Source organism: Chiloscyllium plagiosum, unplaced genomic scaffold (assembly GCF_037043375.1).
Source record: "Chiloscyllium plagiosum isolate Xiang-an unplaced genomic scaffold, Cpla_swu_hap1 HiC_scaffold_5, whole genome shotgun sequence".
NCBI lineage: Eukaryota > Metazoa > Chordata > Chondrichthyes > Orectolobiformes > Hemiscylliidae > Chiloscyllium > Chiloscyllium plagiosum.
Genome location: NW_028270143.1, coordinates 85,072,364 through 85,091,107, shown reverse-complemented (window position 1 = coordinate 85,091,107; position 18,744 = coordinate 85,072,364). Strand labels below are relative to the sequence as shown.

Sequence of the window (18,744 nt, the reverse complement as noted above, 5' to 3'; positions counted from 1 at the left end):
GTGGCACCTGGTTATTGAGTATCTATTAAGTCATAGAACTGTACAGTATGGTAACAAACCCTTGGGTCCAACTTGTTCACGCTGACCAGACATCCTAACATAATCTAGTTCCATTTACCAGCACTTAGCCCATATTCCTCTAAACCCTTCCTATTCATATACCCATTCAGATGCCTTTTAAATGTTGCAATTGTACAGCATCCACCACTTCCTCTGGCAACTCACTCCATTAATGCACCATCCTCTGCGCGAAACAGTTGCCCCTTTGGGGCCTTTTAAATCTCTCCCCTCTCACCCTCAACCTATGCCCTCTAATTCTGGACTCCCCCACCCCAGGGAAAAGACCTTGTCTATTTACCCTGTCCGCGTTGTTCGGATCGTGCTGCGGTCAAATCCGTGAACGGCGCTAGACAAATGCAAGGTCTTCCTCACCGTCTGGGATGTGCGCGGCCCCTTTAAGAAGTGAGTGGCTGAGTGAAGGAGCCACGTCCCCAAGGCCGGTGCCGAGGAGTCCGAGAGGCAGAGCCGGTGGCTGCGCTGGCTCGGGGCCGCCTTTTTATGGCGATGCTGTCTGCCCTCTGGATGCAGCTGGTGGCCTGGGCTTTGCTGCTGCCGTACGTGCCCCTCTGCCTGAGCTGGGATACGGCCGAGTTGGAGCTCTTCGACCTGGTGGAGGAAGTGCAGGAGAACTTTTACCGGTTCCTCGGCGTGGAGCAGGTGAGGGGGCGGGGGGTTTCGGGATGTTTGTGGGGCAACGGCCTGATCTCCCCCTCCCCGCTGCCGTTGGTTCGGTTATTTTTTTTAAATTGGAGCGGTTGGTGGGTCTCGGCCGGAGCCAGGCAGGCTGTTGGGGCCTAGCCCGGGGCCGAAGGGGAGAGTCAGGGAGAGGGAGGCCTCACTCACTCACTTCGTGCAGGGCAGGAAGGTGAAGTGTGTGGGAGTCGGAGCTGCTGAGAAAGCGGCCTGGGCTATCGTGTCCACACTGCCTCACCCCCCCCCCCCCTCTCCAAATCACTTTTCGAGTATCTGAAAAATGTTTTAAAAAAAAAACGTTTTTTCACTGCCCACGACCTTCCCTTTAGATCTCAAGAAGCTACTCAGAAATGAGAACTTTGTTTTAAGGAAAAAGTGATTGTCAGGAGCTGCTGAAAGTCCCTTTTGCGTCTTGAATATTCATTTGCTACAGTATTTCTACGAAGGAAATTCCTTGTCAATGAAGTGGCTGCTTTTTTTTGCATATGGACTGGACCGCTGTCAGACTACCTGTGTATGCACGTTGCTGCAATATGAGGAATGTGTTACTTTGTGATAACTCCAAGGATCACCATTATAAAGCCATTGACCCTCCATCCAGATCTTATTAGATCTGCCTGTGATTATGTGTTGAATAAAACTTCACTGCTTTATGTTCAAAGATGCACTTTATTACATTTTATAAAGTTGATGATTGTTCAATGTGCATTGCATTACGTGCAAAGAAAACTTTTTTTCCCAGTAGTGTACATACTCAGTATTTAAAATTAGTCAATATTTGACTCTGTTTGACATGTAAAACAGCCAGAGTGATTTTCAACCTCCAGCCCCTCAGTGAAGCTGAGCTTTTGACATTGGCCTTTCAGGCAGCTATTGCGAGCTTTAGGTGCATAACTTAGTATAAAATCCTAGATAGGAATTTAGTAGTTGTAATACTTGATCAGGAGCAACTCTTGGCTTTGGAAGATCAACAAGGTTTGGGCATACAAAAGACTGACTGAGTCAATGGTCCTCCAGTAGCAGTCTGTGTTCATCTTTGTGTGTGTGTGCTTGGAAACCGCCTTTAGCGTACCAAGTTCTATGTCACAGTGCTGTTTCGGATGGATCATGACAAAAACTCACTACTGTCCAACTCTTTTCAGACCTCTTTTGCAAAGGTATGTTCCAAACAGTCTCTTTCTTCATCACAGCCACTTCAAGCACAATGCGTAGCGAGGCTGTCAATATGCAGGAAGAATGTAACAGGAAAGCACCTTCTAACTACCAACCAAGCTATGGAGAAAGTGGGGACTGCAGATGCTGGAGATCAGAATCGAGAGTGTGGTGCTGGAAAAGCACAGGCAGTATCCGAGATGCTGGTTAATTGACATTTCACCAGGAAGGGCTTATGCCTGAAACATCAATTCTCCTGCTCCTCAGATGCTGCCTGACCTGTGCTTTTCTAGCACCACACCCTCGACCAACCAAGCTATGTCTTGGTGCTTGTTTGAACGTTCTGATGATGAAGTATTCTGCCAAACTAATTAGACTGTCTGTTCATCTGACAGGAAAAGGAGATGAATCCTATGAGGCCTTGAGGATGTTCAGTATAGACAACTGCCTGATGACTTGTGGTCAAAATGATTTTCTGCAGAAACTTATTCACTAAGTGATTAGACACAATTGAACTGAATGGAGCATTCAGAATGATGTGGCTAGGGCTAATTTTTATGACAGTAGGAACACAAGGTTTGTATACAGAGGATCTATACACAGTTTGAGCTAACCACATACAAAGATAGCAATCGAGGATGTATGATATGGAGTGCTTTTCTATACACAGGATCTATACACAGTTTGAGCTAACCACATACAAAGATAGCAATCGAGGATGTATGATATGGAGTGCTTTTCTTTCCCTTTTTTATCTGGAGAGTTGTCTCCTGTCTCCCTGTAGAGGTGGTCCATTTTCAGTATTCACACAAAAACAAGATGGTTTGGGTGATCAAGACAATGGAGGAATGGAGAATATGCTATACATGTGTCCGCAAAGCATCTTGTACCTGATTACCAGTCTCTTGCCTACAATGGAGAGGGAGCATTGTTCCCACATACTCAATTTCTGTTTTGTCTTGGCTGTGTGCTCCTTTCCAGTTTTTGGGAGGAGCTTAAAAATGTGTTGCTGGAAAAGCGCAGCAGGTCAGGCAGCATCCAAGGAGAAGGAGAATCGACATTTTGGGCATAAGCCCTTCTTCAGGAAAACTGAAGAAGGGCTTATGCCCGAAATGTCGATTCTCCTTCTCCTTGGATACTGCCTGACCTGCTGCGCTTTTCCAGCAATACATTTTTAAGCTCTGATCTCCAGCATCTGCAGTCCTCACTTTCTCCTAGTTTTTGGGAGGAGCCCTCTTGAACTTTTTATCCTGAATATCTTTAGGTAGCTTGACTTGACAGCGATGGAGAAAGATTTAATTTGGCTTAGATTCTGAAGAATATGACCTTACACTTGCTACTGTTTACTTTGGCTCCTGTTGCCAAAGTATGGGTGCTGATCAATCTGATATTGAATTAAAGAGAATACTAAAATGAATCTAAGTTTGCTCACTGAGCTGGAAGGTTCGTTTTCAGATATTTTGTCACCATACAAGGTAACATCATCAGTGAGCCTCTGGATGAAGCACTGATGGCATGGCCTGCTTTCTTTTTATGTGTTTAGGTTTCCTTGGGTTGTGATGTCAATTCCTTTTTTTCTCAGGGGGTGGTAAATAGAATCCAGGTCTGCATAGGTAATTTTCCTCTGCTCTGCATAGTTCCTCTGTGCTGCAGTGTGTGGTGGCTCATTGAAATAATGTTCTATATAGCTTCATCTGGAGGCTCACTGATGTTACCCCAGTATGGTGATGAAACATCTAAAAATGAACCATCCAGCTCAGCGAGCAAACCTACATCCAGAATCTATACAGTGTATTCATAAAGAACGGGTACCCAAAGAACACAGTCTGCTGATTTTTCCAGCAACAAACCCCAACAAGCAAATAAAACACATCCAGAAACTCTAGCCACGTTCTCTTACATCAAAGACATCTTGGAAATGACTGCCTGACTACTCCAAGCTCTTGACATCATGATAGCCCATCAACACACTAAAACAACAGCTAATGAACTTGAAAGACCCCAATAGAGACAATGAGTAAAACTAATGTCATTTACACAATACCGTGCAAGGACTGTAACAAACACTACATGGACAAACCGGCAGAAAACTAGCCACAAGGATGCATGAACATCAACTAACCACAAAAAGACATGACCCTCTCTCACTAGTATCTTCTCATTAAGATGAGGAAGGGCACCATTTCGACTGGGACAACACATCCATCCTAGGACACGCCCAACAGCGACATGCACGAGAATTCCTGGAAGCATGGCATTCCAACCGAAACTCTATCAACAAACACATTGACGTGGATCCCATTTACCACTCTCTGAGAAAAAGAACAGGAAATGATGTCACCACAGGAAATGACATCACCAATCAAAGGAAACCAAATACATAATTAGAAAGCGAACCATGCCACCAGTGCTTCATCCGGAGGCTCACTGATGATGATAACTAGTGTGGTGATGAAATGTGTGAAAATGAACCTTCCAGCTCAGTGAGCAAACCTACATCCAGAGCCTAACCTGAGCTACAAATCTTCTCAACATTCGAGAATACTGAAATTACTTGAAACAAACCAAAGAATCTGCAAGTCTGGCATCATTGGTGAAGACAAAAAGGAGTTTATAATTTTGAATCCAGAAATGACATGTTCTGGTGCCTTGCTAATGCTTCTCCAGTTACTGAATCAATAAGAAATGTACATTGCAGATACTCAATCCTGTCTGTATTCTCATTCACAGTGGCATAGCGTCTGAAACTGTTTTGCGCTTCCCAAGCTGAAAAACGAGGATTGAGGTTCTTGAGATTGCCAAAGCCAATATTACGATATGGGGTGAACCCTTATGCTAACTTAAACTCAACAACGTAAAAGCCCATCTCGCCTCGTAACCTGTTAAAGTATGAGTCATAGAGATGTACAGCATGGAAACAGACCCTTTGGTCCAACCTGTCCATGCTGACCAGATATCCAAACCCAATCTAGTCCCACCTGCCAGCACCTGGCCCATATCCCTCCAAATCCTTCCTATTCATATACCCATCCAAATGCCTTTTAAATGTTGCAATTGTACCAGTCTCCACCACTTCCGCTGGCAGCTCATTCCATACACGTTCCACCCTCTGTGTGAAAAAGTTGCCCCTTAGGTGTCTTTTATATCTTTCCCCTCTCACCCTAAACCTATGCTCACTCGTTCCGGACTCCCCGACCCCAGGGAAAAGATTTTGTCTATTTATCCTATCCATGCCTCTCATAATTTTGTAAACTTCAATAAGGGCACCCCTCAGCCTCCGACACTCCAGGGAAAACAGCCCCAGCCTGTTCAGCTTCTCCGTATAGCTCAAATCCTCCAATCCTGGCAACATCTTTGTAAATCTTTTCTGAATCCTTTCAAGTTTCACAACATCTTTCCCATAGGAAGGAGACCAGAATTGCATGCAATATTCCAAAAGTGGCCTAACCAATGTCCTGTACAGCCACAACATGATGTCCCAACTCCTGTACTCAATACTCTGATGAATAAAAGAGAGCATACCAAACGTCTTCTTCACTATCCTATCTACCTCCACTTTCGAGGAGCTATGAACCTGTACTCCAAGGTCTCTTTGAGTGATGGAGAACTACCCAAGTTCTAGTACTTAAAGAATAAATTGTTAATTTTTTTTCTTTAATTCCAAGAGAGAATATTAAACAACAACTATACAACTGTAAGCCTCCTTTTGTCTTAACTATTTATCTACCATCCACTTTATAACAAAAGTTTACAACAAATCAGTTTTCAAAACCAGTTATCATCTTCGTGTGTCGAACCTCCTCTGTCTATAGTTTCCCCTGGGTCATCTTCGGTCTTCTGCTGCAAAGATGTTTTATATATTTTAAAAAAAAAGTACCTTTTTAGAGAGAAGAGGGTCTGCAGGCAGCCTATCAATGGCAGTAGGTGCTCTTTGTCTCCGGTTAACTGTTCAAAATGCCTGCTTTTTATACCCAAAACATCGGATAGTCTCATTGACTTGATGTTGTCAAAACAATAAAATTCAAATTTGATTGGGTTTTAGTATCTTGGGGCATAATCTAAACTGTTTGAATTCGAAAGATGGTGAAAACAGTTCATTGTCTGAGTTACAGCTCAAATGTTACATTTTCAAATTGTCTAGTACACGCAGTGCCTGTACTGAGTCACATGATGGGTGCTTGCCAGCTTTTCAGCTTTCACCCTCTCTTAAAGGTACAGTACAGCTTTCAACTCCACAACGTCTCCCTTTTTTTTTAAGAAAAAAAATGAACCATCATAATGAAAAGATGGCTTTTTTTTTCTTAACCACATTACCACAACATACATAAGGCATTAACCTAAGTTCATATACACGTGTGCAGCAGTTAATGTTATTTTTTTATCTATTAAATCTGCGATTACATTCTTACGACCTGCAACATGTATGATTTTATAAATTATGAGTCTGTAACATAAGACTCCAACAAAATAGTTTCATTCTTGAGTTTAAAGCGTTCAAAGACAAGAATGTATTGGAATGTGATCTGTGTACACAACCGTCTCTGACACGTTGTTTTGTGAAATAAACATGAAATGTTGTAAAGCCAGTACCAAACTCAATAATTTTTTAAGCGTAGAGTATTTTCTCTGGTGGGTGTCGAGTTTCTTTGAAAAGGAACCAACTGGCAGTTCAATTCCATCATGATCTTCCTGTAGCAGTACAGCTCCAACTCTATGTCACTGACATCAATTGCAACTTTGAAAGGTTTCAACAAGTTTGGTGTTGCTAAAACTGGTGCAGTGGTTAATACTGCTTTTAAATTGTCAAATGTTTCCTGGCATTGTTCTGTCTACCGAAATTTTGTGTTCTACTTCAGCAAATCTGTTAACGGTGCCATTAAGCTGCTGAAGCTTGGAACAAACTGCCGGTAGAATCCGCTTGGTCCCAAAAATCGAAGGACCTCTTTCTTTGAGGTTGATCGTGGAAATTCTTCAACGCCCTTCATCTTTGCACTCCGTTGGGTCAACCTTCCATGACCAATGTTATAATCCCTAGAACATCACCTCTGCTTTCATAAATTCAGTTTTGTTTAAGTTTATTACCAGTTTTGCTTGTCTTTAATCGTTCAAAGAGCTCTGTCAGCTGTACCATGTGATCTTTCCAGGACTCACCAAAGATTTCTACATTGTCCAAATAGACTGCATAGTTTGTTAACCCAGTCACAACTCAGTTCTTGAATCTTTGGAATGTGGCGGGTGTGTTCTTCGTTCCAAAGGGCATCACTTTGACATGATATAACCCATTTGGGGTTACAAACGCAGAAAGTTCTCTTTTTCTCTGATTTAAAGGTACCTGCCAATAACAATGCAGTAAGTCAAACTTTAATGTAACTGGCTTGTCCACCTTTTTCTATAGAGTCCTCCAATCTTGATATTGGGCATGAGTCCGATCTTGTTACGGCGTTGACCTTCCAATAATTCATGCAAAGTCATTGAGTTCTATCGGGTTTGGGAACGAACACGATTGGCGAGCTCCACGTGCTCTGACTCTGTTCAATGACATTTTCGTTAAGCATCACCTCCACATTTTTCTGGGCCTGTCTGTCTTGCCTGTCTGTCTTTGAACAGGGGTGCTGTTTTATTGGAACAGTATTCCCTACATCTATCTCATGCACAATAGCATTAGTCCTCCCCATCTTATTCCTGCATAGGTTTGTTACAGCAATATAACATTTCAACTGTGTTCTTTGTTTTTTGCTCCTGAAACAGATAGTTTAGTAAACTATCTCTCTCTGCAAGGACTTCCTCACTGTTTAGCATATTTTGAGACACATCAAATTCCACAACATCTGGATTTGATTCCTCACTGTGTGGCAGTAACTAACACCTGTTTCCCCAGTTCCTTCTCTCTATTATAAGAGTGTCAACATATTCACATAACATACCCCATACAGTTTTTTTAAAATCTGGCATCTTTACTAGATAGTTCACTTGACTCAACTTTTTCTCAGTTTGATAGGGACCAGTAAACCTGCCTTTGAAAGGATTTCCTATCACTGGTAACAATAATATGTCACCTCCACAGAAAAACATTTGAATCTCCAGAGTTTTTATCTAGGCACCTGTTTCATTTTATTCTATGCCCTCTTCAGATGCTTTTTACTTAACTCACCTATCTAATTTAATCTCTCCCTCACCTCCAATACATAATCCAAATGGGAGATCTCTGACTTTGGTCCTGTCAATTTCTCTTTAATTTCAAAGGGCCTCTCACTTCATGTCCAATTATTAACTCAAAGACAGTAAACTGAGTAGATTTGTTTGGGGCATCTCTAATGGCAAACAATACGAATGGGATATCTTTATCCCAATCATTCTGGTAATTCTGATGGTATACCCTCAACATGCTCTTCAGGATCTGATGACTCCTTTCTAAATCTCCCTGGGATTCAGAATGATATGCACTTGATTTAAAATGCTGTATACCTAAGCTGACCATGACTTCCTTAAACAGCCTCGCAGTAAAATTAGACCCTTGATTTGATTGAATTTCTCTGGATAGCCCACACCGTGTAAAGAAAGCTACTAACTCCTTTACAACCCTTTTTGCCTTAATACTCTACACTGGAATTGCTTCCAAAAATCTGGTAGACACATCCAATATAGTTAACAAGTACTGGTTCATACTTTTAGTTTTTGGGAGAGGACCTACGCAATCAATCATAACTCGCATGAAAGGTTCTTTGAATGTGGGGATTGGCAACAAAGGTGCTGGTTTTATTACCATCTGTGGCTTACCTAACACTTGGAATGTATGATACGTACAGCAAAAGTTAACCATATCCTTGTGCATTCCAGGCCAATGGAAATGTTTTTGTACCTTAGCCTGAGTCTTTGGTACACCTAGGTGACCTCCTACAGGTGGTTCATGTGCTATCCGTAACACTGGCAAAGCAATCTGGTGCACTTTGGCCCATTTCTGTTCTGCATTAATCTGACGTGGTCTCCATTTTCATTTTAGGATTCTATCTTACAGATAATGACTCTCAGGAATGTTCTCTGCCTCCTTTTCTGAGTATGCATCAGCATGTATATCTTTTATTGTCTTGTCTTTCTGTTGCAAGTCCATTAGCCTTTTGGGGCTAAACACTTCTGTCTGATCCTCTGCCCGTTCAGGTTTTTCCTGCACCATCACGTCAAACAGGGTGTCCACTAACTGAACCTTAACTCCTTCATCTTTCTCTTTAGTTTTTGCTTTGTGCTGGGACTTATGATTAATGGGATCTGGTTACTACACAGTCTGGGAAAATACCAGGGTATTTTTCTTTTAACTCCTCAGTTCCTTGGTCTTCCTTAGGCTCCTCCACAACAAAAGCTGTCACTCCCACCTTGGACTCTGCTAAATCATTCCCAAGAACAAACTGGATTCCTAGAACTGAAGCTCTGTCAATCACTCCCACTGTTACTTCCCTAGTCCTGAGTTGATACTCCAACCTAATCTTACATAGGGGAATGTTAAATGTCTGTCCATCCATTCCACAAATTACCACTCTCTTGGGTAACAGGTCAGAAAGAGTGCAAATACATTCATCTCTTACTATTAGAGACTGGTTAGCTTCTATATCCCTCAAAATTATAACTTCTTGCCTTTCTCCCCTGTTCTTTCTGAGTAAAGAAAGAACAAGGGAGAGATCAGGCACTAACTCCATACCCAGCCCCTGCCTAGGCTGTGCACTCTCCTGCATCTCCTCCACTTTTCTTGGGGGTTTCCGTTTACTATTTTCACTAATGCCACTGGCTTAGCTTCATTTACCACATATTTTCCCACAGTGCCTTTCTTTAATGACCAGCGCTGTGACTTTACGTGTCCCACTTTACCACATTGGAAACACCTGAGGCCTTTCACCTCCTTTCCACCCTCTTGGGCTTTTTTAACCTGTGGTAAATAATTACCAGTGTTCTCTACTCTTTGTTTCGTAGTATAGGATCTCCCCTTCTCCCAACTTCTATCCCTTTCAGGACAAAATTCTTGCTGGAAGCTAAACCTTGCTTTATGCACCAACATTTATTCATCTGCCATCTCTGCTTCTCTTCTCACTTCCTGAACTTTCTGTTCATCCATGTGAATTCTTATCATCTCTGGAAGTGGGTTTTTATACTCCTCCAGCAAATAATTTCTCTCAGATCCTCATAGGTCTTATCTACTTTTGAGGCTCACATCCATCTGTCAAAATGACTGTTTAATTCTTTTGAAGTCAACATAAGTCTGACCTAGTACCTTTGTTTCTGAACCGCTGTGTATACACTTCTGGTGCCAATTCTTACGCACTTAAAATAGCCTATTTAACCTCTTCTTAATCTCTTGATCTTCATCTGACAGTGTGGCAAATACCTCACTGGCTCTGCCTTCCCGTTTAGTATGAACTAGCATCACCCACAAGTTCTCTGACCACTCCATCTGCCTAGCCAGTTTTCCACATGAAATAAACAAGGCTTTGACATCTTATCAAAATGTGACAGTGTTTTAACATGTTTGTATGTGTCATTATATTCTATCTTAATCTCCAGCCTGTTAACTTGACTTTGATGACTAAGTCACCACTTCACTTCTGAAGTTCAAATTCTCTCCCTTTCTATTCTCTCTACCTATACTGCACTTAGCTGTTTCTCTGACACACCTTGTAATTCCCTTATAATTTCAGTTTTACTTTTGTCCTTGATTAAACCCAAATAAAACCTCTATGCTAATGCTAAAAGTAACATATTTTTCTTTCTTTCTCAACTTTCTTGGCACATTTGGGAATCATCTGCAGAACCCCTTTAGCATTTTTCAGTGCCATTTTTCTCGCTAATTTAACCAACTACAAATAACTGAAATTAAACAAATTATCTCACCTCTACTTCATTTAAAGATCTAGGAGACGAATCGGCACATGTTTAAATCTGCTGGGATCTTATCTGTTTGAAATCCGTCTGAATTTCAGACTGGATCTGTCTACATTTGTCCAAATCACAGACCCGGGTCCCAAACTGTTGTGACATGGGGTAAACCCTTATGCTAATTTGAACCTGACAACGGAAAAGCTCACCTCGCCTCATAATCTGTTAAAGTATGAGTGACAGAGAACGACCCAAATTCCACCATTTAAAAAAGTTACAATTTATTCAGAACATTTAAACAACAATTAGCTACGAATGTAAGCCTCCTTTTGTCTTAACGATTTATCTACCTCCCATTCTATAACAATATACTGATTAAATAAAGCCACTATAAAATTTATAACAAGTCAATTTTCAAAACCTGTTGCTGTCTTCATGTATCGAACGTCCTCTGTCTGTGTATTTCCCTGGGTCATCTTCAGTCATCTACTGTAAAGATATTTCATATGAAAAAGGTACCTTTTTTAGAGAGAGGGTCTGCAGGCAGCCTATCGATGGCAGTAGGTGCTGTTTGTCTCCAGCTAATTGTTAAAAATGCTTGCATTTTATATCCCAAAACATTGGATCGTCTCATTGGTTTGATATTGTCATAACCCATTCAAATTGGATTGGGTTTTAGTATCTTGGGGCATAATCTAAACTGGTTGAATTCAAAAGGTTGTGAAAACAACTCATTATCTGAGTTACAGCTCAAATGTTATATCTTCAAATTGTCTAGTACAAGCTGTTCCTGATAGGTGCTTGCCAATTTTTTAACTTTTGACCCTGTCTTTAAAGATACACCTTCCACTCCCCAACACCAAATGCGTCCATTTACTGGGGCATTGTCCACCTGACGGGTGCACTCTGCTTCTTGTAGGGGTTAGAGTTTATTTAGTCCTAGAGATGTACAGCATGGAAACAGACCCTTCGGTCCAACCCGTCCATGTCGACCAGATATCCCAACCCAATCTAGTCCCATCTGCCAGCATCCAGCCCATATCCCTCCAAATCTTTCTTATTCATATACCCATCCAAATGCCTCTTAAATGTTGCAATTGTACCAGCCTCCACCACTTCCTCTGGCAGCTCATTCCATACACATACCACCCTCTGCCTGAAAACGTTGCCCCTTAGGTCCCTTTTATATCTTTCCCCTCTCACCCTAAACCTATGCCCTCTAGTTCTGGACACCCCGACCCCAGGTAAAAGACTTTGTCTATTTATCCTATCCATGCCCCTCATAATTTTGTAAACCTGTATAAGGTCACCCTCAGCCTCCGACGCTCCAGGGAAAACAGCCCCAGCCTGTTCAGCTTCTCCGTATAGCTCAAATCCTCCAATCCTGGCAACATCTTTGGAAATCTTTTCTGAATCCTTTCAAGTTTCACAACATCTTTCCGATAGGAAGGAGACCAGAATTGCACGCAATATTCCAACAGTGGCCTAACCAATGTCCTGTACAGTTGCAACATGACATCCCAACTCCTGTACTCAATACTCTGATCAATAAAAGAGAGCATATCAAACGCCATCTTCACTATCCTATCCACCTGCGACTCCACTTTCAAGGAGCAATGAACCTGCACTCCAAGGTCTCTTTGAGTGAGGGGGAACTACCCAAATTCTACTACTTAAAGAAAAAATTAACAATTTATTCTTTAACTCCAAAGTCTCTTTGTTCAGCAACACTCCTTAGGAGGTTACCATTAAGTGTATCAGTCCTGCTAAGATTTGCTTTCCCAAAGTGCAGCACCTCGCATTTATCTGAATTAAACTCCATCTGCCACTTCTCGGCCCATTGCCCCATCTAATCAAGATCCTGTTGTAATCTGAGGTAATCTTCTTCGCTGTCCACTACACATCCAATTTTGGTGTCATTTGCAAACTTACTAACTGTACCTCTTATGCTCACATCCAAATCATTAATGTAAATGACAAAAAGTAGAGGACCCAGCACTGATTCTTGTGGCACTCCATTGGTCACAGGCCTTCAGATGAAAAAAAACAACCCTCCACCACCATCCTCTGTCTTCTACCTTTGAGCCAGTTCTGTATCCAAATGGTGAGTTCTCCCTGTATTCCGTGAGATCTCACCTTGCTAATCAGTCTCCCATGGGGAACCTTGTCGAACGCCTTACTGAAGTCCATATAGATCACATCTACCGCTCTGTCCTCATCAATCCTCTTTGTTACTACTTCAAAAACCTCAATCAAGTTTGTGAGACATTATTTCTCACGCACAAAGCCACGTTGACTATCTCTACCTTCCATATGAGCCACAAATTCACCTGCACCTCCACACACATCATTTACTGCATCCGCTGCACCCGATGTGGCCTCCTCTGTATTGGGGAGACAGGCTGCCTACTTGCGGAACGTTTCAGAGAAAACCTCTGGGACACCTGGACCAACCAACCCAACCACCCCATGGCTCAACACTTCAACTCCCCCCTCCCACTCCACCAAGGACATGCAGGTCCTTGGACTCCCTATCGCCAGACTATAGCAACACGACGGCTGGAGGAAGAGCGCCTCATCTTCCAACCACAAGGGATGAACTCTGATTTCTCCAGTTTCCTCATTTCCCCTCCCCCCACCTTGTCTCAGTCCCAACCCTCGAACTCAGCACCACCTTCCTAACCTGCAGTCTTCTTCCTGACCTCTCCGTCCCTCACCCCCACTCTGACCTATCACCCCCACCTTATCACCCCCACCTTATCACCCCCACCTTATCACCCCCACCTTATCACCCCCACCTTATCACCCCCACCTTATCACCCCCACCTTATCACCCCCACCTTATCACCTCCACCTTATCACCCCCACCTTATCACCCCCACCTTATCACCCCCACCTTATCACCCCCACCTTATCACCCCCACCTTATCACCCCCACCTTATCCTCCTTCCACCTATTGCATTTCCAACGCCCCTCCCCCAAATCCCTCCTCCCTACCTTTTATCTTAGCCTGCTTGGCACACTTTCCTCATTCCTGAAGAAGGGCTCATGCCCGAAACGTCAATTCTCCTGCTCCTTGGATGCTGCCTGACCTGCTGCGCTTTTCCAGCAACACACTTTCAGCTCTGATCTCCAACATCTGCAGTCCTCACTTTCTCCTATCTCTAATCAGTCCTTGCCTTTCCAAATACATGTACATCCTGTCCCTCCGGATTCCCTTCAACAACTTGCCACCACCGACATCAGGCTCACTGGTCTATAGTTTCCTGACTTGTCCCACAGAGTTCTAGGGTACACCTGATCAGGTCCTGGGGATTTATCCACCTCTTTGCGTTTCAAGACATCCAGCACTTCCTCCTGTGTAACGTGGACATTTTGCAAGGTGTCACCATCTATTTTGCTACTTTCTATATCTTCCATAACTTTTTCCACAGTTAATACTAATGCAAAATACTCGTTTTGTATTTGCTACTAAATTACCTGTTGGCTGTTCATCTCTGGTTAAAATCTATTTTATTTCTAATGAATTGTTGTAGTTAAGTATAGAAACACATCTGAAATGGATCTATCCAATAAGTAAATTGGAGATTTGGCAAACTTTGGGATGACTTCAGGCATAGCAGGGTGTGATTTCCAGCATAGTATCTCAGTGAGGCTAAACTGCTTCCAGCTAGTTTATATAATTAAAGTCATTTTTTTAATGCTGAATATTCTTCATTCTCTTTCAATGTTGATGCTTTGCTAACTTTCAATTTTCTCCATTCTACTATTGAATTGTTAGGCCTGTTATGAAATCCAAATAATCTTGTTTAGTGGTTTAAGATTTTCCTTTATATGCATTAAGAGCAGTTCCCTGTATGTGGAGTGGAAATGTTTAAATTTTATTATGGTGTAAATTTGATGACTCTGCATATTGTGCACTACTGTTTACTAATACTTAATGTACAAGTGACATGTTTTAATATTGACCTGGAGCATTGAATATTGGACCTTCTGAGCAAATTTCCTAGTCTGTCCAGTGAAGAAAATCTTAGGGTTTGAGGGGAAGTTTTTTTTAAAGCACTGCTGCAGATGTTTGCAAAGCAGTTTGCAGGTTTCTTTCATGAGTTAACACAACACATTATACAGTAAAGTATAATTTTGAATTCTTAGAACCCCTACAATATGGAAACAGGCCCTTTAGCTCAACAAGTCCACACTGATCCTCCGAAGAGATTCTACCCAAACCCATTACTCTATATTTATCCCTGACTAATGTACCTAACCAACACATTCCTGAACACTATGGGCAATTTAGCATGGCCAACTCACCTAACCTGCACATCTTTGGATTGTGGGAGGAAACTGGAGCACACCCACGCAGACACAGGGAGAATGTGCAAACTCCACACGGACAGTCACCCAAGACTGGAATCGAACCTGGGTCCTTGGCGTTGTGAGGCAGCAGTGTTAACCACTGTGCCATCCTTAAGTAAATTAAAGCAGGATCTGAAACAAAAACAGAAATTGCCAGAGTAACTCAGCAGATATGGCAGCATCTCTGAACAGAATATAAGAAAGGTGAAGTCGCCGCTGGGCTTCTGTCTCAGATAAATGCTGGTGGTTTAACGTGAGTATCATCAAACCTCGGGCAAGGGGTGTGGTTGAGAAGGAGACTCCAACTATTCAGCCAACTGAGCTAACTGACCCCAAATACCCATGTTCAGTTTATTTTATAGGATGTGCCAGGGGAGGAGGAAATAGTACAATGGAAGGCTTGATGCATGGTGGGAAATATTCCAGAAGGGATGTTGTCCATTGCATAAAAGATGGTAATCTGAGTAAGGAACAAAGATGTGTCTTTTAGTAGAATCAATCTGACAGCCATCTGAAAGGATGGAGGCAGAGATCCTCTGAGATTGTTGTGTCTGAGAATGCCTAATCAAAAGATGAAGTGCTGATTCTTCAGTTTCCATTGAATTCTATTAGAATAGCATAGGAGACGAAAGGCAGAGATCCGAGAACAAATGTGATGCAGCCTGTCATTTTAATTTTTCATCTAACACCATTCAAATGAAGATTACATCAGTATTCAATATTTTTATCTTTCTCATGTTTTTCTAATTACGTTTATAGATGGTGTGTAACTTTATATTTGTAGGTAATTTGTATTAATTCCATAATTATGAAACTTGTAAGTACAGGATATGGGTCTTAAGTATACTGAATATGGCACATTTACTCTTTGAGCCTTCCTCTGTTTTTCGTCTAACCATGTTCTATCAGCTTTTTAAAAAATATTCATCCCTCACAAAATATGCTTTCCTAACCTCCCCTTTAAATGCATCTGTACAATTCACTTCAACCACTTGCTGTGAAGAAAGTTGTACACTCTCATCACATTTCTTTTTTCATGCAAAATGTTTTTTGGAATTTCCCATTTTGTTTTTTGATTAGCATCTGTTAATATCAAACATTGTGAGATGTTGGGCAGGAAAATGAAGTCAAGGTCATATATCATCCATGATCCTACTGAATAATAGAGTAGGCTTGAGGTATGAAGAAGTTTTAAAACTAGTACTAAGTTTTGCATGTACTGTTTTTATTTTGATTTGCATAGTTGGGCAAATTTATTTTTCCTTAAGTTTTGAACATTTTATGTATCCTTTTGTAAATGATGAGCAGACCCTGAATTCTCATTGTAGATTTTAGCTTCACCTCCATCTCCATCATTTTTGATCACTTTTGTTTTCCCTTTTTTAAACTCAAGAAACTTGACAACATCAAGGACAAAATAGCCAGCTTGATTGGCACCACCTGATGCTCAGAAGTGTGTCCCACCTGCAAAATGCACTGCAGAAATTCACCAAGGCTCCTTTAGACAGTACCTTCTAAACCGAGGATCACCACCATCTAGAACAATGAGTAGATACACAGGAACACCACCACTTGCAAGTTTCCCTCCAAGCTACTCACTTTCCAGACTTGGAAATATGTCCCTTCAGTGGGGGGACAAGATCTTGAAGCTCCCTCCCTGACTGCATTTTGGGTATATCTACCCCAAATGGACTGTAGTGTGCAAAGAATCACTCACACCACTACCTTCTCACTGTCACTGTGGATGGGCAATAAATGCTGGTCCAAGCAGCACTGTCCACAGTCTGTGAATGAATTAATCAATGTTGTGTTTAAGTTCCTGTGGGTCTTTGCACACCCTGACAATTTGTAAAGCAACAGTATGATAAACGTTCATTCAAAAAAGCAGAATATTGTGATTGCAAGAAATCTGAAAATATTTAACAGGTCATACCTAACTATTTCCAGCATTTTGAGATGGAAAAACCCATCTCTTTCAAACGGGTATTAAGCTAACACAGATCTACTAATCTTCCAGTATTTTGTCTTGAATGAGGAAAAAAGTGGTTAGACTGAATAATGTAAATTGGAGGTAACACTGATAACAAAAAAAGGGAAAAGAAGTTAAGCTGCTCTACTTGATGAAATGGAAAGTGAGGTCAGGGTGTGTTGATGTTTAATTGTCTTCTGTGATTTTCATCAAGTAGTTCTTTTTGCTGAATATAGTTTTATTGCTGAACACGAGTTGTGAATTACAGAAATCCTTAAAATTGTTAATTCAGTGAATCAAGAGCCTTTTTAGAAACAACCTCGAAAGCGAACAATGAATTAAATTAAAAAGGAACCCTGAGACACTTGCCAAAAAGAAGGATGGAACACTTGTGAATGTCTGTCTGAGTTGTGTCCCATTGTCAAAACTGATAATTAGAACCTTTATGGCTGCTTTAAGAAAAGGTGGGTAACACTAGTCTTGGTTGGGAGCATTTTGCAATAAACAAACGGAGCTTTATTGCAAAGATCTGAACCTTCTGAAAGAAGAAGCAACATGAAAAGATTGTGCCCTAGTCTAAGGGGAGAGAGACCAGAAAGAACACTTCTTTGCTACTGCTGAATAAACTAGTGCTGTGAAATTGTTTAACTAGCTAAACACATGTACCTATTCGTGGGCGGCACGGTGGCACAGTGGTTAGCACTGCTGCCTCACAGCGCCAGAGACCCGGGTTCAATTCCCGCCTCAGGCGACTGACTGTGTGGAGTTTGCACGTTCTCCCCGTGTCTGCGTGGGTTTCCTCTGGGTGCTCCGGTTTCCTCCCACAATCCAAAGATGTGCAGGGTCAGGTGAATTGGCCGTAGTGTTAGGTAAGGGGTAAATGTAGGGGTATGGGTGGGTTGCGCTTCGGCGGGTCGGTGTGGACTTGTTGGGCCGAAGGGCCTGTTTCCACACTGTAATCTAATCTAATCTAATCTAGTCTATTAAATAATTGAATGAATAAGATTTGTCTTGAGAAAGTAAGAGAAGTCTTCAGAATATATGAACAAGAATAGGCCACTTGGTCTCTCCCAGTTTATTCTGCCATTGTTAGATTTTGTATAATCATTTACCTCGCCTGTGTTTACCTGTTCTTTTCCTTGTTCCATTTCCTTTACCCAGCAGAAAATCATTGACTTCCGACAATTGAAATGTCAGTTGGTGGCCATAGCTTTTTGGAAAATTGAGTTCCAGATTTAAATTGAGGACATAAAAAATGGGAGTATGAATAGACGTTCCCCTTGATCCTGCTGAGCTTGTTTTTTTTTTAGCCGCCTTTCCATTTTCTCAATCCGCACTGAATCCTTGATTCCCTGAGACATCAAAAAAACTATCTATCGCAGCCTTGAATATATATATTGTAACATCCACAGCCCTCTAGGGTGGAGAATTCTGAAAAATTCATAATCCTCTGAGTCGAGAAATTCTCCTCAGTCCTAAAATGATTTGGCTTTTTAAACTGAGACTCTGCTCTCATGTTTTAGTTTCCCTTGCTGGGGGAAACCACAGGTGTCAAACCCTCAGAATTTTTCAGTGTTCTGAAGAAGGGTCACTGGACTTGAAATGTTAACTCTGATTTCTTTCCAGACCTGTTGAGATTTTTCAGCAATTTCTG

General features: G+C 41.7%; 1 protein-coding gene across 1 annotated transcript in view; it reads left to right on the top strand.

Moving 5' to 3' along the window:
• The first annotated feature begins 472 nt into the window (after positions 1-472).
• The window catches only part of dnajc1 (DnaJ (Hsp40) homolog, subfamily C, member 1), a 253,728-nt gene continuing 235,456 nt past the window's right edge, over positions 473-18,744 (top strand). The window contains exon 1 of the mRNA XM_043690433.2: positions 473-717. Coding sequence (XP_043546368.2) covers positions 559-717 — 159 coding nt within the window. The 5' untranslated portion in view covers positions 473-558. The remainder of the gene's footprint in view (positions 718-18,744) is intronic.